This window comes from Enoplosus armatus, chromosome 21, assembly GCF_043641665.1.
Source record: "Enoplosus armatus isolate fEnoArm2 chromosome 21, fEnoArm2.hap1, whole genome shotgun sequence".
In the NCBI taxonomy this organism is placed as follows: Eukaryota; Metazoa; Chordata; class Actinopteri; order Centrarchiformes; family Enoplosidae; genus Enoplosus; species Enoplosus armatus.
The window spans coordinates 10,351,165-10,372,725 of NC_092200.1; the positions used below are offsets into that span (position 1 = coordinate 10,351,165).

The window sequence follows — 21,561 nt, forward strand, 5'->3', positions numbered from 1 at the left end:
TCTAGTCTTTGTGCTAAGCTAAGCTAATAACCTCCTGGTTGGAGCTTTATCAACAGACAGATACAAGACTGGTATCAATCTTCTCGCCTAACTCTAGGCAAGAAAGCAAACTATTCCCTGAAATTTTTTGTTCTAAATATCCAGCAGGAAGTGATGTATCTACTTATTCAATGAGCAAGAGCTGTACAACATGTGTATTTCAGAGAACCACTTGAGACTTTGTTTTTGAAAAGTGGTTGACCAGTCCTCCTTATTGGATCAAAAAAGGATTCACTTTTTAGGTGGATGTAGGCACATCAGTGTTGTTTTATCAGGCATGACTTCCGTATGTCTGACTCCTGCATGTAACATATGAGAATGGTCTCTGTCTTTTCTTTTTCCCCTTTCAGACAGAGGGGTCTGAGGGTGAAGTGTCATTTTACTCAGCATCCATAAATAGAACGTGCAGAGCATATCCCCCATGGAGGTGAATGCATATCATGTTAGCGGGGCTGAGTAGGTGCTAACCTGCTGCTGGCAATCTCCACACTAAACAATACTTGTTACAGAGAAACACAGAAATTGGATCACTGTTGTGTGAAAAGTGAACTAATGTTATGTGGAGTAAAACACAAGAAAGTGTAACGCAATCTAATGCTTATTGTTGTCAAGTGCTGGTTCCCTTGACAGAATTACATTACAAGCAATTGAGTAAAAACAGGGATGTCTCAAGATTGTATAGTGTGATATGTTTCATTTAAAATTAGGTAAAATTCGCAACGTGAAATAATGGTCAAATCTAATTTAAAAGAGAATATTTTGAGTGTTTCCTGTTTTAATTTTCATCTGTGTTGGAGAGTTACGAAGACATATAGTGAAACTCAATTTCAGTTAGGTGTGAAAAAAATAAAAATACAACACATGATTCAAATTAGGAACAATTTGTGATGGTGCTTAGTTACAGTTGTGCAGTGAAAATGCTATTATTGGGCAACATTTTACCCTGGAGTGACAGTTTACCTTAAAGCGAGACTATGTCACTTTTGCTAACAGGCATTGCTAAATGCTTAACTATTGTTTAGCTAAATGTTGCTAAAGAATTTAGCTAAAATGCTGCTTAAGCATTTAGCTAAACAGTAGTCTAGTATTTCGCTAAGCTTTTAGCTAAAATGTTCAGCTACAGTAACAGTAGCAGTGAACTAAAACAGTATGCATTACACAGCAAAATGTACCTTGAATTTGCTAACTTTAGCTAACATTAGCCACCATAATTACTGGTCATACCAGACAATGTAGCAGCAAAACCTCTCAGTGTATTGAATTGAGCAATAGAGTGTTTTGTTACTTAGAATTCAACTTTTTTTAAGAGGAAGAATGTGATATTTGTTGACTGGCTTGAAAGGCTGGGTTTGACCGGAGGTTTGTTGTAATAAATTACATTTTGAATGTCCCTCTGATGCTATCTTACAGCTTTACTGAAGTGCTGCCAAGGTTAAATCTGTAACAAATGATCTGATCCCGTCTGTCCTTTACAGGCTTAATCATCCCAGACCCTTAAATACAGACTGGGCCTTGTGGTTAGGTGAGTAACAATGTGTAAAAATTACACGCATTAAGACAGTGTCAATTACAGAAACCTCAACATTGCTATTAACATAGAACAGACACGCCACCATCTTGAGCTCTGACACCGAACACGCCCTGATATTTACCTGAGCTGGTGTTGGAAAGTCAAACGCAAACCAAAAAATATCCCGAGGCATCAAACAAGCCGTCTGAGAAACCACTAACAAGTCTGCTTCCTTCCGAACCCCCCCCCCCCAAGTAAAATTCTCAGAGCCATGCCAGTGAACACTAAGACATAAAGACGTGATAACTAATATAGTCTTGGCTACCTCGGCGTGCCCTGCAGTCACAAGCCTATTGTTGTCGTGCTCTTTTGAAGCCTGAGAAAAATATCAAAGTGTTGGAGGCTGACAGAGCTTTGAACAATTAGATTTTGGCTCGGTGACAGGAAAACCTTAGACAACAGGAGAGAGAGATGGAGTGAAAGAGAAAGAAACTGACAGATAGAGAGACTGGAGTGTGTGTGTGTGTGTGTGTGTGTGTGTGTATGTGTGCGTGTGGTGATTTTGGCTTTCCCAATTTCTGACTGATGGGGCGAGGAGCGGGGGTGGGGGGGGGCTCAGATATTACTGTCCTGAAGCATGACAGTTTGACAAGGCAGCCTCCATTTGAAACTTTACAGGAAGGAGCAGGCCACTCACAAGCCCTGGCACATGAGTGAACTGCTACAGATAGACATGCAAATATGCAATATAGACACACACTCCACCACACGCATATAGACATGCTCAGGAATGTGAAAAACAGTGTCAGAAGGTGGACTCAGTGCATCGAACAGTGGAGCGGACAGGCCAGGGAGGATGCCAAAGACCTCCAATAATCCCATTTCCAATCTTGTCAAAGTGGTATCCTCCATCTGACAACACGGAGCGAGAGAGGATGAGAAAGAATGGCAGAGGAAGAGAGCGAGAGAAGGAGAACGTCTGGTCTAGCTACAGCCTGTGCTGCTCCTCTGTTCCCAGCCAGTGCAGGAAATGAAGAAATAGGATCACATCAAAATATGCACGCCCTATCATCCCGAGCACACCTTTCCAAAGGCTGCATACAAGCCAGCATAGGATTTAGGAGATTAACCTTTTGCCAGATGAAACAATTCTATGGAGTTTATTAAGAAATGAGCAAAACTATGGTAAAATATGACTATAGTAAAATAAACCAAGTCGGTCTGCAGGACTTGCCAACCAATACAGAACCCCCCTAAAAAGAGATTACGAAGCGATAATTAAACAGTTGAACCAAAGAAGAACAAATACTAATGGCTTCAGCAATGTGCGTCGTTAGCATACGAGACTATACCTTCTGCTGAAGTACTGCGGATTGTTGCTCCATTACAATAAACCTGGGCACTGTACTTTATCTTGAGTTGACACACAACTTCCTGGTGCAGTAAATTCTCAGCAATGCATCAAATGTATATTAATCCGACACTGAAAATAGTCCCCAGCAAATACAAATGCCCTCCTGTTTGAGTTATATTTGCTAAAAGCTACAGTGCCCAGCTGTTTTAGGAAATGACTATGCCCTTGTAAAAAATTAAACTATATATTTGTGACCTGTTCGGGTTAGGGTTAGATCAGTAGGATCGAATGGGCTTGGGCATGAGTGCCACAGTCAAGGCAGAGAAAGCAGAAAGTATCGAGTGAAGGAGTATGAGAGATGGTGGGTGGGCGTGAGCTGTGCGATGGTGACATAAATATATAACACCAGCGAAAAGCTGAGAAGAGGAAGCTTGCATGCGATGCTTTTGGAGCAGGTGGGGCTGTTTCCCTCCTAGTGGGCAGTGATTACTGTTGGCTTAGGTCCACCCAGCCTGCAGCTAGCAAAACATTATCTATGGCTCCGCAAATTCCCCTTTTATTTGATTTCATTTTTTGGGGGGGGGTTTCAGGTTGAGAGTTTCTGCGGTTCCGTGACAGAATCCCATAACGACGGCACACTTTGAAGCCCGAAAGTCTAACACACGTCTTCATAAATCCCACTTTAGTTTATAAGTTTGTGTGTATTGTGTGATGTTATGGAGGGGGGAAGTACATTTGGGAAGTGTAAACATATGTGTGACGCTGTAGATCATCCGTGCTATAATCAGGGGAGCAAAAACCCAGGCCCCTGATTAATTTACTGCTCGTTAACACACACACACACACACTCACACACACACTGCTCACTAGCTGACTATTATTAGTCAGACACACACAGAACATTTATTCTTAAATGTTTATCTCACTGTAACATAGATTTTGAAGCAGCAGTCTCATTGAACAGTATTTGCAAAAAGGATGAGTATTATTCTTTTTTATTACAGGTCTTAAGAAACTGTGGATGTTTATGGGATACGCTCGTAGACAGTAAAAACACACACATGGGTATCAGCTGGGTTTCATTCCTCTCTTTTTTCTCCTTTCCGTTACTCTCTTCATTGAGACGTGGGGAGCTCATAAAGTGGCAGAGAGAGAGAGAGAGAGAGAGAGAGAGGATCTGGGTGATGTAATTTGCTCATAGCGTCAGTGAGGAGCAGTCCGGTGATTTAGCAGAAGTGTGCGGAAGACATGACAGAGACTAATTGCTTTCATTAATCACGTTTTGCTGGGCCCATTGCGAGGTAAACTAATTGAAATCCTCTTACCTGTCAGGGCGCCAACCATTGTGCGCCCGGCAGGAGTCACGCAGGGAGGAGGGGCGGTGTGTGTGTGTGGGGGTAAAGGTGCAGGGAGAGAGTGCAGGAGAAGGAACAGGCAGGAAATGAAGCTTTAACTACAAATAAACCATGTCTTTGTCTAGACAAATCTCTTTTCAAGCCGTAATGCTCTCTGAAATGTGTTAATGTCATGTAAAGTCTTTCAGGGGGCTGCAGAGCTGAGGAGAAGCCAAGCGCAAATGTGGCTTGGAGAAGAAAGGCTCTTTTCCAGCATAAAATACCAAATCAAATTATTCCCCTGGCCCAGCTGCCAGTGGCGTCGGAGAGAGAGAGGCTTTAGGCCTTAATACCTTTGTGTGTGTGTGACAGGGGCCATTACTGAGGCCCCTTTATGGTGGAACAGAACAGAGACATCAGCCCGGCCTCTGCAGACAGACAGACAGACAGAGACGAGATAGAGGAGAGTGGATTCTCTGGACAGCATGTAAAACACAATGTAAGAATCAATTACTCCGACCGTTGAGAAGGAAGCTTGACCACTACAGTTACACTCTAGTTGTGTATTCAGATCCAAATATAGGAAAAATAAATTTTTGGTGGATATTTTGGAAACTTTGAATAACTTAAAAGTTATAAAAACTCCTAAATTTTGAGCTGCATCTTGTTGCACACAACTGGTAAAAGAAAGGAATGGCCTTTAAATATCCAGTAGCATAAAGACTGAAGTGGATGAGCAAGAAGTATTAGGTCAAATCAGGAAAGGATGGCAGCATTCACCTGAATTCACCTGCTCAACCTGCTTCATGAATGGAGCAATTGACTCCTCTGGAATAATTAATAATGCAGCAAGTATGATTTTTCCATCTTTTATCTGCCTCTCTGTCTCGGGTCTTCACAAAAAACAAATTGAATCCAAACTGTCAAAGAAGTTGAAAATCTGCTTCTTGTCTTTAACTTTTTCCCCTTCCTTTTCTGTAATGGTGGTATGAACACACATTACGTTATGTAATTATCAAATGAGTTATAGGTTTCATGATTACAGCGTATGGTCTTTTTTTGGACATCAAAAACTAACCAATCATGTGACCTGGGTGTCTAATCCACACATACCTGTCCACCGCACATATATTCAATGCCAATCAACAGGGGGTTTGGATTTAAAGAAGCGGTCACACCTGCATATATATATACACACACACACACACACACACAAAGACACACATACATGCACACTTCTTTTTGGCAGTGGTATTCAGGAGTTGCATAGAGGACAAATCCAAAAGTGATTGCCGTGTGAAAGGCCCTCCTCCTGCCTTCAGAGTGCGTCTCCAGTTACGAGGTCACAGACAATTAGAGAGAGAGGATCAGACAGCCTCCACTGTTGTCATGGTGCTGCAGAGTGACTCTCTCTCTCTACACACACACATGTGCACCAAGTTCACCAGTACAGTACATGAAACATTCATATTGACAGATATCTATAATACCTTGCACATTATTTAATCACATACAAAACACTAACATACACATAGCTTACATAAAGACGGCTCACTGCCGGAGACGGCCGTCAGCTAACACCTTGCACTTCCTCTTTCCCCCTCCATCCGTGTCAGACAGACACAGCCTCAGGCATGGAGAGCAGACATTGTTTTTTGGGAGGTGAAAATGTAATTTAAGGTTCAGGAATGAATTTATTTGCCAAAAAATATTATCTGTCGATCTGCAGGGTGTTCGCTGCTTCCTGAACACCTACTTGTCACTGTGCTGCCTTCCCTTGTGGTGCAGCGAGGAGGAGAAGGGCCTGCAGGGACACGGGCCGACTCCAGATCTTATCGCCACTACCATCCCGTATTGGGTTACATCCATTTTTTAATTTAGCATACTGGGAGTGAAGTCGGCATTCACAATGAGGCCTTTATGATCTGTGTCAGCTCAGTGCCAGGGACGAGTACTTCTCTTCATCTGCGTACTAACAAACAGACATCAGTCCAACTCCTTCAGCTTCGACTGAACAGGACATTACAGTCGGCCTGCAAAAGATGCTACTTTTGAAGCTTGTAATGTTACATTTTTGCTGAGGATGAGTCAGTGGGGTGTAGATTTAACAGTAATTTGTGATTGTTTGGACGTCTTGATAATCCATGGCAGTTGACCCTTGTTGCCATGCTTGCTTTCCATTCTTGCACAGCACAAATGCTGCTTTCAATGATAACATTGGCAAGTTTGTAGTATTTTTGAAACGATGGGTATTTGATTTCATATAAGGAAATAAAAGCAGGCTTCTCATTTCTAGCCAACAACGGGAAAACTGTAGATAACAGATTCTATCAGATGCAGTTAGCTAGCATAATTAGCTAGCAGTAACTTTGTGACAAGGCCACCTTCTTTTCATGCTGACTTTCCACAATCTTCTGAACTCTCTCTCACTCTCCCATGCTAACCTTTGCAGTGTAAGAGTAATAGGCCTAGCAGCTTTTTGTCAGGAACAATATCCCTCCAAAAGGCTAAGTGCTGATGTGAATTGGCGTAGGGTGCGTGGCTGAACAGTCCTGAGCAGCTCATGGACTAACAGAACCAATTAACATAGTGAACTCTGTCAATGCTCTGATTCTCTTGGCCGGTGGTTCAGAGGAAGAATCATGAATTATGGATTAAGGTTTAAATACTGCCACCCCCATTTTCATTCGACCCGTAGGATGCAGGCCTTCAGATTATGCATGGCGATCTCATTCGTACCTGAGCCGAGCGACGGCTGCTGTTGGCCAAGGTGTACCTCAAAGCTTTCCCTTTGATTTGAAAGTGAGATCATACAATAACATATTCAGCCATCCTTTGATACAGGGAGAAGGGAAGTGGGACAAGCCATGGTCCCCTCATCAACTGTGTCAGTGTGTGTGAGTGTGTTTCGAGTGGCATACTGTACAACATGCCTATTCAGGGTAGAGGGATGGGCGATCGGAGGTCTGGGAGTGAGCAGGGGTGGCGTAGAAGAGAGGGCATAGCAGGGGGTGAATGTAGGGTGTGTGTGTGTGTGTTGGGGGGCAGCTGGGTGCACAGGGGAAGGGAAATGGGTGAGGTGTGGGGAAGAAGAGAAGGGGGGGAAGCCTTGGTTTCCTGTTCCCCAAATTCCCAGCTCCTGTCTGCAGAGCAGGTACACAAAGCCTCCCTTGAAGGGTTTGGAGAGGGGCGGCAGGATGAAACGCAGCCACTGATGGTTAACAGATCTGTCCCCCTGGACGCCCCCCCTCCCTTCCCTCCTTTCCCCTCCCGCACTGCTAGCCAGCGCCCCATTTGTTTACACTCTCCCAAGCCTTTTTAGCATTTTCTGGCCAGGCTGGGAGACTTGGCGGGACTCCATGCTGCTGATTGCCATATTCTCAGACCAGAAATGTCACTTACCACTTTGCTTTCCTTCATCCGCCAGTTAAACCCTTTGTAATCCCCCAGAAGAGCAGAGTCACCCAGGATATAGAATATTTTCTCCTGTCCCAGTGGCTCCTCGCCCCTCCATCTTCTCTGTGTCCCCTACCCAGGCAGACGCAGAGCAAAGAAACCATTTCAGCCAACTGGAACGAAACATTAACATTCCTACTGGGGCAGTATGGGCCCACGAGAAAGACAAGATACCAAGAGAGAGAAATGTGGCATAAAACAACTCTCATGTGGCTCTTTTCTATTTACAAGATGAGTGTCCCTCCGGGTCTTTTTTATGTGCCCAGGTTTTGAGATTTCTGTCACCACAGTACAATGTAGGCAAATGGAATTTAATTTGTGCCGCTTACAGATTTAAAAATACATTTTAAATTTTCAACAACATGTCAGACTTAATCTGGATAATTCACAGACCTTGTTGTGGACAGTTTTCATTGGAACTACTTTCTACCAAAGAAATAGGTCTTATAAAACCTGTTGACAGCGTGTTCTGTGGATTATCCAGAGTTACAGGGGCACTGCTTTTGGAAAGAAATGTTGCTGTTGAACTTTTAAATATAAGTTTTCAATGCTTTGAGCAACACTGACAAAATGTAATTCACCCACAATGTATCGGGGATGGCAGCAGAAATCTCAGCAGTATTACCAGGGGTAAGTGAGGAAAAAGCTGGGCAAGTTACTTGAAAAATGTACTCAATTATTACTCTACTCTACTTACTGACTACTCACTGAAAAAAAGTAATGACATTACTTTAATAAGTAGTCATTGGCAAAATAATGAGTTACAATACTTGCTTGTACATTCATGCCTCTTCACATCTATGGTGTTTAATATGTGTAGAAATAGAAAACAGTCATTATGGTTTAGCAAGCAGCCAGCCTAGGGTTTGCAGGGATTTACTGACCATCAACAGAGCTAGCTTAACATTAGCCTCAGTAACTGTCACTTTGGGCATACACACACCAAAGTCTACAGTTAGCTCCTGAGGGAGTCCACTTGACCAATTGAAGGCTCAGTCCTTTGCTGTTTTGTTCCTTGAGTATGGCTATAGATTACAAAACTGGAATACTCCAATATATGTGGTTGTAGCTTCAGTCATGATTACCATCTGTTCTTGCAAGTGTAAAATAATTAAATGAATCATCTCTGCTGTAGTATTTCTAGACATAAAGCAGCAGCAGGAGCTTCAGGACTAGGAGGGGTAAAAAATCCAACTGGAAAGAATATACAGCCCACCTACAAAACAGGGTTCACCTTTCCTTCATTTCTACTTACAGAAAAAAAAACATCACCCATGACTTATCGAGCAAAAACAAGCCAAGGTGGGACGCAAGGCTGTTTTATTAACCGAATGACATCGAGTTTATTAAACTGGCTCTTTCTGCTGCCAGACGGGAGGGAGCTTGGCCTGGGTCCGAGACCCAACTTGGGAGAGCCAGCCCAATTAACACCCGAGAGCGAGGTCCATGCGAACACACACATACACATACGCTTTCGGAGCACACACATACACGTAAACACACTGCGCATGCTAACACACAGGGCATGCAGGGAGGTCTGAAGGGGCAGCAGCAGGCAAATAAACCCTTGGGGACCTGGTAGCTCATAGCTGAGAAGTCATGCACACTTACACACACACTCGCAGTTGTAGGGTGGCCTTAGCTTGCCATATAAATCTCTGCCACTCACCTTCAAATGGAGTGGTGCGGTGGGCCCAGTAAATATGAGGGAGTGTGTGTGTGTGTTTGACCGCAGATGCAGGTGGAGTCGTGGTGTGGTCGGGCGGACAGCGAGCTTCGTTCCAGGTCCAGCCCTGGCAACGAGACTCAAACACTGCAACCTCGAGGTGGTTATGAGCCACAGTGAGAGGTTGTGTGAAAGTGTGCCTTTGTTGCTGAATTTGCTCAGCGAATGAACGTCAGTACCTGCTACGCTACAGCAGCAGTTGTTGTACAAGTAATTACTTTTTGCAGGAGGCTCGCTGCTTCAACATCCAAAGAAAATGGTTTAAAAAAAGAACAACGCTGCAATCAGAAGACAAAAAGACTAATACAGCATCTTGATGACTGGCAGACACAAGGGTTACATTTCAACATGTTTCTGCTTTATGAAATTTAATCACAAAAGGATTGCAGCAACTAACTGCTGAGCTAGTGTAGGAGAGATGCATGATGAGAGACTCATACAATGGCTACCAGTGTATCTCAACTCTTTATTGAAACAGTATGGGCTTTGTCAAAACAACTACTTCTGGTGAAATAACACATAATTTGCAATGGTGGATTCCACAAAACCCTAACGCAATATATTGCAAATACAATCAACCCTTTCCTCATCTTGTGGCTGCCTGAATGTGTGTATGAATGTGTGTATGAATGTGTGTGTGTGTGTGTGTGTGTGTGTGTGTGTGTGTGTGTGTGTGTGTGTGACTAACCCTCGCTGACCTCTACCAGTCACAACCCACTCTGCAAGTCCAAACTCTCCACCAACATCTATGCAAAGCATTGTCACAGTCTAGACTCACTTGGGAATGCCTCGCCTGTGCGGGACAGGCATAGTTATGGGCGCCCGGCCCCTTCGGAGTTGACACTCCTGGCCGGGATCCCTGGAATCCACAGCTTCCTGATTACCAGCTGTCCCTGCCCCACTCTGCCTGTCAAATCCCAGTAACTGAGAGGTAAACAAACAGTAAACAAAGGGCCTAGTTTAGCACCACTGCCCGCCACAGCATGACAACAGGTTTGTCACTCTCGCTGCCTGCCAAGGCTCACTGAGCCTTGCGCTCTGGAGAGGAGTAAGATGCCTTTCTTCATCTTGAAACCACTGGAGGAGGAGGAGGAGCTGCAATCAGTGACAGCGGGTTTGTCTATCCCGCCTCAAGACAAACAGCATCAGCCAAACCAAGACACAAACCAGAAATTTCAGACTGAAACAATCTAATAGCGTGTCGTTTTGGTTCTCAGATTGAGCAGAAACTCCTTGCAGCTCTGCTCAGGATGGAGGCTTTGTGTCTCACTCAACCCCCCCCCCGTTCTCTCTCTCTTATTGTCTCTATCTGTGGACATCTGCTCGCTACAGAGACAAATTCCCCTAACTTGAGACACACTAGCCACCAAGAGGAGAACACAGGCCTATTAATAGGCTTCCTGCTCATAAAAGAGATGTGGCAGATCAGGTTTTTTGGGGGGAGTTTGATATGCATGTAATACAATATTAGTTCAATTGTGATGCACCGTCAGAGGCCCCCTCTATGGAAATCTGCATGAAATCACTGTCTAGGCAAGGTCGTAAATCACCAATGGCGTTGTTTATTATTGCAGTACAGTTTTATGGAGGGCGGGCACTTTGCTGGGACGTCCCGGAGAGGAATGCCCAACAGAGGACCTGCTAGGTAATGGCCCCTTTATTTCCACAAGGGGGTTGATGGGAGTTCAGTGAAGATCAGGCCTCTTGAGAATTACATGGTTACTGTAAAGCCTGATTAAAGCACAGGAACGCCTCTATCTAACAAAAGCAAGCAAATGGCATGTTCGCCGAGCAGCCACAAACACCAAAGGATGATAAATCTCACAGAAAATCAAAGTCCTGGTAGAGGATAGTCAGGAAAGAGACACAAGCCAAACAGACACAATCTAGCTCTTACTTTTATTCCCCTTCTGCTTCTTACGAGCAGAGCCAGAGCGGCTGGCCGACATGCCACAACACCCACTTTTTCTTTCTCAAAATGTCTGGTCTGGTTGTGTCTGACTTGTTCTGCCAGGTCCCTGAGCATCGGGAAAACTTATCAAAGAGAACAGACCTCTATTCTGCACCGCGGAGAGAGCAGCAACTCCTCTCCTAGAAAGACAGCCAGTCAGGACCTCAGACGCTACTTAGTCTTTCAGCTGTTCGGAAGTGGGAGAAGCACATTAGGGGTCATTGTGCTGGTGCATTCCAGCGGTAGCAGCCCGACTTGCTACGTCCAGCCTGGCCTCACCCCGGCCATCACTCCCGCTCCATCTGAAAACATAATTGATCTGGATATTAAACAGGCCGTGCGGCTCTAAATAAAATTCCGTGCATGCTTAATTCTCCAGCGTGGTTTTGGAAGCCGGACACTTTCTTCCCTGTCCGGGCTAGTGTTACATGCTGGACTGTCTTAGCTGTGACCACCTCATAAAATCAGCCTCATAAATAATTTTCATGTGTTATTTAAACTAGCTCTCTATGGCCTGGAGAGGTTTGATGTATGTTAATTATGCACAGAGGCTCCTACAGACATACGCTATGAGGATAGAACTTTTGCAAATATTGGGCCGAGCATTGGCCTCAAGAATGTATGACGCATGTTGTACATTGTTGAGGCTCTCAAGAAAATTTAGCATTGTCTCGCAGTAATGAAAAGATATAAGGAGCCTTTGCATTATTTTTTAAAAGTCACGTTAGCTACAGCCACAAAAGCACGTCTGCCATTCAGATGTCGCCTTGCTGTAGAAAGTATTTTATAGCAGCTATTGTGCAGATTTAAAAGATGTGATTAGCATGTGGGTATGTGATGTTGTTTGGTCTAAACTAAACCAGCTCCAGTTTCTATTTGCTTCCTGGTAGGATTAGTGGCATCAGTGTCAGTCTCTGGACACTGGGGGCAGATAGTAATGTTATTCCAGTAGCATTAACACACAATGGAAAGTACTAAAACAAATATGGCCTTAAGTATATGTTAAAGACAGTGTTAAATTGTATTTTGCACCTACTGTTCTGTACACAACATTTTAAACAATGTATTACGTAAAAAAAAAAGAAGAAAAAATCAAAGGGCAACATATAACAGTTCACAAATCAGTTTTATTAATTTAAACACAATCAAATAATAATGTCAAAAACATCTGTACACATATTTTGCAGACACAACAATCTTTTGCGTTTCACAATGAGGCCCATGTAGTGTAAAGTATTTCCAGTTTGCATTTATGATTGCAACATAATAAAAAAAAGCGTGCTGTATGAATCTATAAAACATTTCCTATTTTTTTTACCTACCATTACCTTGATCTAGCAGCAATATGTAGATACCCCTGGAGTGCAGGGGGGAGAAGTTGTTTTGAGAAGACGGGGGTGGGGGAGGCAGGGGGGTGGTGTTAGGGGGAGAGAGGGATCCAAATTGAAATGTAAAGGCCAACAGTGATCATGTGCAAAGGAGGGAAAAAATTAGAAACACAACGAATGGGTTTCTGTTTAAGAAATTCACAGTCGATAGCACATGTCCTGTATGTTCACAAACCCCTCGAAGTTAGTGGCTTTTCTCTCAATGTTAATTATGGTTTCCCCATCCACAGACGTCGAAGCATTATGAAAAGGGCTTTGTGTATTTCAGCTGTTCAAAGAGGGACACAGAATGTATTTTCAAAGTCGAAATAAAAACACTACATCATACAAAATTACGCTCGCTGTACAAGAGTTGTTATAGCGCTTGTATAAAAGATAATAAAACCTATTCAAGCCTGCTTTTTTAAATATCAGATTTATTCAAATTTGTTGTTAAAATGGCGCTCAGGAGGCAGGAAGCTGTGAGTTTTCTCACTTCCAAGCCACATCCGAAAACCCTCATGAGAATGAAGTTTGCTTTGAAATGTATGGGGTCAGGGCTGCAAGCTGGTGAAATGCCGTGAGGACACAAGTTGTGAGCTACCTTTCTGAATAACTAAAAAAACAAACAAACCTCTTTCCCTTTAAAATATCAATCTAAAAAGGACTTGCAGTAGAGGAGACCTGTTATGCTGTATAAAGATGTGACTGAAGTTTCCTGTAGGGACGAGAAACATCACAGAATCAAATGAAAGGTCATTGACACTTGACATCCATGCTTTTGGTCTTGACAAAAAACGATTTATCACAAAATCCCATTATCTACATATTTGTTTTACTGAACAAAACTCGAACACATCAACACGTTCAGGCTTCGCACAAGCGTATGTGCGATGGGATGCCTTTTTTTTTTTTACTTCAATGAAAAAAGCATTGCCACCTTTAAAGAGCACGTACCTAAATGAATATAGGAAGGAATAGTCCAGTGATTACAAACTTACACACACAAAAAAAGATTTCCTCTATACACGATTGTCTCAGCGTTGTAAATAAAGTTTTTTGTATTTTTCTTAAATTATTAGAAAACCCCCTTTTTCTTGTTTCTTCCATAAATGTCTTCCTCTCTGCTGCGTTGGAAATCAATAGTACTTTGTAAAAGGCACGAGTCTTTTGTCGTCGAGGTACCTTCTCGGTGGCACGGCGCCACTAACAAAGTCTCCGTTCATAAATAAGAAGCACAGGACTCCCAGGCCGACAGTTAACAGAGGAGCAGTCGCTTTGTCTGTCTGTCCCGTGACGGAAGAGAGACTAAAAAGTAGGTAGACAGATAAGGGACAGCCCGAGACGGGAGGTGAAGAGCGGAGGGGGAGGATGAGCTAGAGGTGTGGAGAAATGTCACCACCAGTAGTCGTGGGCCTGCGGTTTACTGTGGCTGAGTTCTGTGGCGAGGGGAGGCCATCAGTAGCTCTGCTCTCCTCACAGGTGTGAACCCTGACAGAGTCCCGGCACAAACAGGGGGGCCGTAAAACACTTGGACAGCTTCAGAAAGTGGCCGATTCACAGTAACCAGGGCAAGCAGCTGCAGCGCCATAAATTCACCTCTCTCCTTCGCTTCCAGCAAAAAAAAAAGAAAAAAAAAAGTTTAGGGTTAAGACGAAGTGTGACCGTATGTCAGCACATTAACCGTGTGCTCAGCCTTTTTCTTTTCTCCATTCTCCTCTTCTTTTCTTCCTGTGTAGTGGAAGACAGACGGCAGGCAGCACGGGGGGGGCTTTTCTGAGTTGTAGGTGTCTGTGGCAAAGCGTGGGACTGGGGCTGGAGGGCGGAGGTGAAAGGTTGCAGGGTGTGCTGAGGCGGAGCGGGGTGTACCATCGTGGTGTAGTGCTACAAGTACTCCAGGTCTAGAGCGTGGTGGAGGGCCATGAGGTCTGAATGACTGGAGATCCTCCAGAAGGGCATGTTGTGCTGTGGGAGGAATAAAAACATCATATTTTATTTTTTAGTACGGTAATCAACAAAATTTCAGTCCTTTATCAAAGCAAAATGCAAAAATGAAGATTTTATTCTTTATACTGCCGCTTAATACATTCATTGAATGAAATGAGTCTGGTCCATTCACCAGGAAAAGCAATCATATCAATAACACACCACGACTGCTCCTCTTGCTCCCTTGTGCATACCTTTATGCAGCCAAACAGTACATTTGTACCTCTAACTAATTTCTCTCCTGCATCAACGTGTAGTTTTATACCACCAAACTATTCCAGTAGCTGTCTTCAACCTCAACAGGACTGAACTCCCCACAGTGTCTTTTGAATGAACCTCCTGCCTGCCAGTGTGTGTTTGGGACAGTGCAAATGAGCTGTTGTTCCCAAGCAGAGGAAACCTGAGCCGCAGAGAATGAAAGGAGCTTGTCAGGTAGAGTCCTCGGCTCCTCAGTGTGTGGAGCCCATTACCCTCCCCTTATCAAAGGTATGGCCTCTCCCAGGCATATGTTCCGCTTAGGAGAGCCTGCACTGACCCTTAAAAAGCTCTTTGCTTTTTGTTTTGTAAATTGTCTTTGCTTTTAAGTTTAAAAGCTGAAGATGTTATCTCTGCCTCCTCTCCCAGGCGATGGTAATAACTGAAGGCAGAATTGTTTCAGGGATTGTGGATTTCTTTTTTCTTTTTGATGAAGGAATGAGGGCCGAGAGAACATTTAAGACGTTTGCTTTTGTAGTTCCACACAGTGTCACGTCTGATATGTGCCTCCTGACGGGTGAAATTGTTGTGTTATTTCATGTCCTCTCTGATGTTGACATAGAAACCTTTTACCGCATGGCGTGTCATGGGACTCGCACCACTCAGAAAAGGGGAAAAAAAAAAAAAACGCCTTATCCTTCCATCAATGTCACACTCCAACAACTCAAGACTGAGTAAAAATATTTGCATCTTTTTTCCACAATCATCCCTCAAGACCATATTCCCAGGGTGTGTTCGCTTTTCATAATACAGAGCTATTGCTTTACACACTTATCCGGGGTAAAGGTTGCTACTTCTTCCTAATCGCTGGCTAATCACTCTTCATCTGTCCTCACGCTTCTACTTATTGTTTACTGAGAAACAGGTGAAAAAGGAGCTGGAGGCTTTTCAAAGGGAAACTCCACGTCTTCGCCCTGACACTGTGGCTCACCGAAACTGTCAGGGAAGTATGCTCTCGGGCCGCTGATTAATTTGCTAATGAATGTGTTTGCTGTGTGTGGCTTGCATGAGGCATTTGGTTTACATCCAAAACGTGGCAGAAACGCTGAATACACAAAATTGTGGAGCAAGAGCCAACAGGTAACATAAAAAAAGCAAATGTCAGATTGATCTGAGCAGATACCGTCATGTTTTCCTGAGCCTCTCTTGATCCGTGCCGTGCTAACAGGCTTGTTGTTGCTGTAAATATTCTAATTTCATCAACAATGATTTAAGTCTCCTTTATGCGTGCTCTGTTTACAATGTGCCCTTCAACATGCCTGAAAGGGCTTGCCTAGCATTACACATACAGCATTCACGCTGCTCAGGGCACCGAGCTGGAATATATAATTATGCCATCTCTCCCCTCCCCTGCTCTGTAAACCTGAGACGGCGGAGGAAGAGCGCTGATTACACACTACAGACTTTCTCTCTTGTACTCGGATGCCCTATAAGAGGATAAACGAATGAAAGTAAAGTAAGACTCTTGAGGAGGAGAGCTGAGTCCTTTATTTGGAACGGTATGGAAGGTATGTTTTGTGTTCTGTAAGCATTCATAATGAACTCCTGACCTTACGGAAAGTAATCACAAAGTCCAAACATTATCTTTTCTCCTAGCTCCGTGTATTTCTAAAAAATATTTTCACCAGATGACTCAATGTGTATACAGTACGTGGTGTCTATTATTCCAAGACTTCTTACCTTTTTTGAGCCTTGCTCCTCTTCCACACCATCTCCAACAACAATGTAAACAACTTTCCTCCCGAACCTTTGAATCACTCTCTCAAAGCAGCTCTCCTTCCCTGTGGAGGAGTGGACAGCAGGATGTTAATGGAGCGTTTGCGTGATGCAAACAGATACACAGGCACATAGACACCTTCAGGGACCCACACTAAACACCGTCACGTTGATTCAGAGGCACAAGGTGACAGGAGCCCCTTTAAAAACACCCCAAGTACAAAACAGGGCAGAGTGTAAACACTTTGAGCTCAGCAAAGGAGATGTGATAAGATCAGCCCTCAGATAAAGGCAATCTGAAAAGCATTAACTCTGCCCCTTCTCCTCCTCCAACATGGGACAAATAGACTTAAATCTGCTAAATTACTCTTGCATGCTACAGGGTCTGGTTAGGAGGACCAGCGTGCTTAACGCTCAGAGGAACCATGAGCTACACTCGGCTCCAACTCTGCGCTGACGGGCCTGAAAATGGTGAGGGGGTGAAGCTTGATGTTTATTTTGCATTTGAAACAGTGAAGACGGGGAAGGACTGGAGGGAAAGGGGGAGAGATGGGAGGAGGAGGGGGGGGGGGGGTCCTGTTGCTGCGGAATGACATAAATGTGCAGAAGTGGTTTCATATGCAGAGACTGAACAGGAGAGGCCTGGGGAGGCCCAGCACAGGCCCAGCTCCAGGAAAATAATCCCAGGCTGATTAGGCCTATTCCTTCATAGAAGAACATCAACCCTCTCCGGTGACTGAATCTCCCACCCCATCCACGCCTCTGTCCCGTCACTTAGGTAGCATGTGCGTCTTAACGCTTCACACTCACCGAGCTAAAATAATAAGCATTCACGTCCCAAAGTGATAGATTGATCACACAACAGGATTCAAACCACAAATTTCAGATGAAATGTTTACCTATTTTGGTTGCACTATAAATATTCTCGATAGGAAAGACTATTCCCAAGCCGTAGAGCAGGACCTTAGCCAGGGCAGGGATGAGCTGTGTGGTGGTCACCAGGATATTCACACAGTTTGACCTGCAGCAGAGAGACAGGGGAGGAGAGCAAAGGGATGACATCATTTTAAATCACTCAGAGGGAGGACAAAAGAAAACACAGTGTGCCGAAAATAAAGACACTGCAATGTATCAATGGTTTAAAACATGTCCTACAAAGGAGGATTGGATCTCCTTTTTAAAGTCAGACAAAGCCTGTCCAAAAGACAAATTGGTGCAATGGTGTTTTCTTTAATAGCTTGGGAGTACGGAGTTGTATTTACACCACATGCGAGTTTATATATGTGCGGTATGGGACTGGGTACAATTTTCCTCACTGGAGTCCTACCTTGAGTGGATTAATGTTAGTGCTTTCAGTGCCAGTGTTAACCAGGAGTCCGTCAAGGCTTCAATTTCTGCTCGCAATTGCAACCAGGCTTCCCTTTTGGCTGGGCCCAGCAGACCTGAAACGCAGGGTAACATTGTTTGGGTTGGACCAGCCCTCTGAATACCACTGAAATTTTCAAAATTCACCCTGACCAAGTGGTGTGGCATGTGTGCTTTTAGAACACACGTGAACACGCGCAGACACTCACACAAACGCCCACGTAATGAGGGTGCGTACATCTGCAAACTCATTTCGACACGACAGATCGGTGCAGAGCAGCGCTGCTTGTCGGGGATTACCTCCAACGTTATTTTTGTAGGTGGTGTAGATTTCTTTTACTCGTCTGTAGCGGAAGGCCAGTTTTCTCATCCAGTCCACGCCTCCCCGCACGCCTGTGGCCAGACACAGATTGGCACTGGTCGCTGCTGCGTGGAAACCGTCAGCGCCGAAGTTATATGTGCTGAGATAAAGACAAAAAAAAAGAATCTGTCAGCACAGGCTGCACCAACATTGATGCTAGCAAGTGGCACCATTTATTTCAGCTATTCAATCAAGAATGAAAGTGTACCAGTGTTGTACCTCAGATCCTGGCCGTTGTCATCGGAGGACACGTCGTCGATATGTACCTGGTCACATTCCTGGAATACACAAAACATACCCTTTGAGTGATGTAGGATTCACAAATCTATAATTTAGAGAGATTTCTTTCTTGGGAAAGGACATGTTCCAGGTAAGTTTTCACTTGAGACAACATATCTATTCAGGAATTTGTACCTTGGCTGGACACCTCAGTCTTAATTCCCTTCGCCTTGACTTTCTCTATATATCGTTTTGAATCAGTTCCCCACATTTTTCTTCCCTTGTGCCCTCACAAGCTCTGTCCAAACAAAAGCTAACCTCATCATCAGCCCGAGTGGACTACTACCACTAGAGGGGTCTAAAGATATGCACACCCACAGACATAACCAATTAAGTCTCAATCCAGCAACTCTAATTGCTGTTAGCATTAGCTGTTCTAATGCCAGGTTGGCATTAGAACAGCTATGTCTGCGAGTACTGATATATATACATACAGTAGAAGGATGTATGAAGGCTAGCAGAGTGTATAAAGAGCTTTGGCACTAATGGTCTGTACATGAGTGTGAGCATCTCTAAACATATGTGTGCACTCGTCTTCCCCTTTGGGGGTGCCTGGCTCCTCTTGGAAAGGTAGCGGGATTCTGCAGCTCTGCACTGATTCCACGGATACACAGTAACACAATCCAGACTTTCTGGTAAATGAACCTACTAGAAAAATTGAACCTGATGCTAACCGCCAATGAAATTATGACCTCTGATTGCTGCTGCGCCACACACCAACACAGCCCCGGGGCCAGTCGGCCAGGCAGCCGGCAAAAGAGCGCAGGAGAAAGCAGACTGAAAATCTGTTATTAGTTTTCCATTTATAGGAGAGCTCTAGTGCACACCCCTCACCCCCTCCGCCCTCAGTCAGCTCAAAATGTGAAGGAGTCCTGCATTGGCATTCAGATCAACACATTTCACATGGGGCAGAGCAGAGAGACACTAGCTGTGCTTAATTTTGCTAAAACTGGGGGTGGCTAGCAATTTAGCCAAAAGAGAGGTTGAGCAATAGCCTTGTTAATAGCAAAAGTCTTCGAAATGAATGTGACGTCAAACTCTCAATTTGTTTCAGTCAGGCCTAATCTATAACGAACAACAGAGAGCGCATTTGATATCTCTACAAAGTAGTAATTTCTCTGGAAAGCTACAGGTTTTAAATTGGTTGGATAACTTCCAAAAAGGTTAGTCTCACCTGTTTAAAGTTATGTGAGAAATAATAATTTCTCATGGAAAGTGAAACTTGAGGGAGAGAATTCCTCCGGTCTCGAGAATGAAAAATCCCTCCCAATTTTTTAAAGCTTTTTAATTAAGTTTCATCCGGCTGTTAAGACACCAAAACACAGAAAGGACTTCCTTGTTTTAAGTCAGTCTAACTGAGGCCAAATGCTGACGTTATTGCATTCCTCTCTAATGCTAGAGCAGGGTAAGGGTAAGGGCTTTGGACTGTAAACCTTTTTTATTTTACTGGTTCCCCTCTGAACAAATTTTTCATCTCCCTGGATTTGTGGGGAGAGGGAGGGGAGAGCGACGTGAGGAGAAACTCAAACCAGCTGTTCTTTAACAGAATTAAAATCTTGACCCCCAACCCCTGCTCTAATGCAGCCATTCTCTCGCCAAGCCTCTCCCAGCAAGCCCCAAGATCCAAAGAGGAAAAGACTTTGACCCCGTGACCCCCCCCCCCTCCTTTCTGGGGCTCCGGCACCCCGATAAGGGGGTGGAAGGGTAGAGAGGTGGAGACGGAAGAGAGCAGCGGGTAAAGGCTGGGGGAAGAGAGTCCAAAGTGACCGCACATGGAGCGAGCTCTGAGCCCTGCGTTCCAGAAGATGGACTGCCAATTGGAGATGAGGCGCAAGCGGGGGCTCTTAGCTCTGTTGGCTTCATCTGCTTCCAGACACTCACCAGCAGATCTTTAATAGTTGAAGAAAGCAGCAATTTGTCCCAGTTTGAAGGTCTGCTGCCAACAAACTTGTGGATAATTTATGTTCACAAATTATCCCCGATTTTTTTTCTCAGAACAGAATCCAAGCCAGAAGTATTGGTGTGCTTAATTCTTTAAGTAGCAGAGGCACATCTGTTTGTTTAGGAAAACAAAAACAGCACCCTGGGTTAAGCACCTCATAAAGCCTTCTTTCAAAGACCTCCAATTCTGGTGCAAGTGACTGGAATGCTTCTATTATCCAGTAATTACCTGCTGATGAATCACACACAATCCACCGACTGCAAAAGCTCCTGCCACCTGTTTCACTTTGGTACAGGACCATTCAGCTCCACTCGTTTGGTATATCATTGCCTAATTGTATGCTGTCTCCTGGATGACAATAGTTCCACATGTTTGTTCTTCCCCTGTAATGTGTTTCTTTCTGGCAGCCAGAAAGGATCAAAACAGCTTTCTGAGAACAATATTACTCTACTTTAGGTGCCACAGCCAAAGCTCAAACATGACCTGAAACACATAAATATGTCTCAGTAATTAGGCCTCACTGTAGTCATTATAACTGCTGCCTGATTATGAATGATTTTTCATGGACCTTTCCAAATCCTCAAAGCTAATAAACACATCAAACCTCAACAAAAAGTAAGTGTTACAAATTAAAACGGCAAAGAAAAATACAGGGGTTTGGGTTTACATGGCTTTTTAATTCTGTAGATATTATGATGCTAAATTAACAGCTGAAATGGGCTTGAGACCTCCACAGGGAAGTTTGTCTGTGTGTGTGTGGTGAATAAAAAGGGAGGGGGTTGTTGGAAGAATGCGCAGACTCCAACAATTACTGTTCCCAGCTGGGGCTGGCATAAACCTCTGCACTGGCTTCCTGGGAAGACTGGGAAAGCTAACAGAGGAGGTGGCTGTGGGTAATGTTGTACAGTAACCCTTACACA

General features: G+C 44.1%; 1 protein-coding gene across 6 annotated transcripts in view; it reads right to left on the reverse strand.

Annotated features, from left to right (window-relative positions):
• Nucleotides 1–13,850: 13,850 nt before the first annotated feature.
• Nucleotides 13,851–21,561, reverse strand: part of eya1 (EYA transcriptional coactivator and phosphatase 1) — a 30,958-nt gene continuing 23,247 nt past the window's right edge. For all 6 annotated transcript variants that reach the window (XM_070927727.1, XM_070927726.1, XM_070927728.1 and 3 more), the window contains 6 exons: nt 18,640–18,698; nt 18,360–18,520; nt 18,022–18,136; nt 17,594–17,715; nt 16,659–16,759; nt 13,851–14,702 (listed from right to left, as the gene is read on the reverse strand). In XM_070927727.1, the coding sequence (XP_070783828.1) occupies nt 14,622–14,702; nt 16,659–16,759; nt 17,594–17,715; nt 18,022–18,136; nt 18,360–18,520; nt 18,640–18,698 (639 nt within the window). In that variant the 3' untranslated portion in view covers nt 13,851–14,621. The remainder of the gene's footprint in view (nt 14,703–16,658; nt 16,760–17,593; nt 17,716–18,021; nt 18,137–18,359; nt 18,521–18,639; nt 18,699–21,561) is intronic.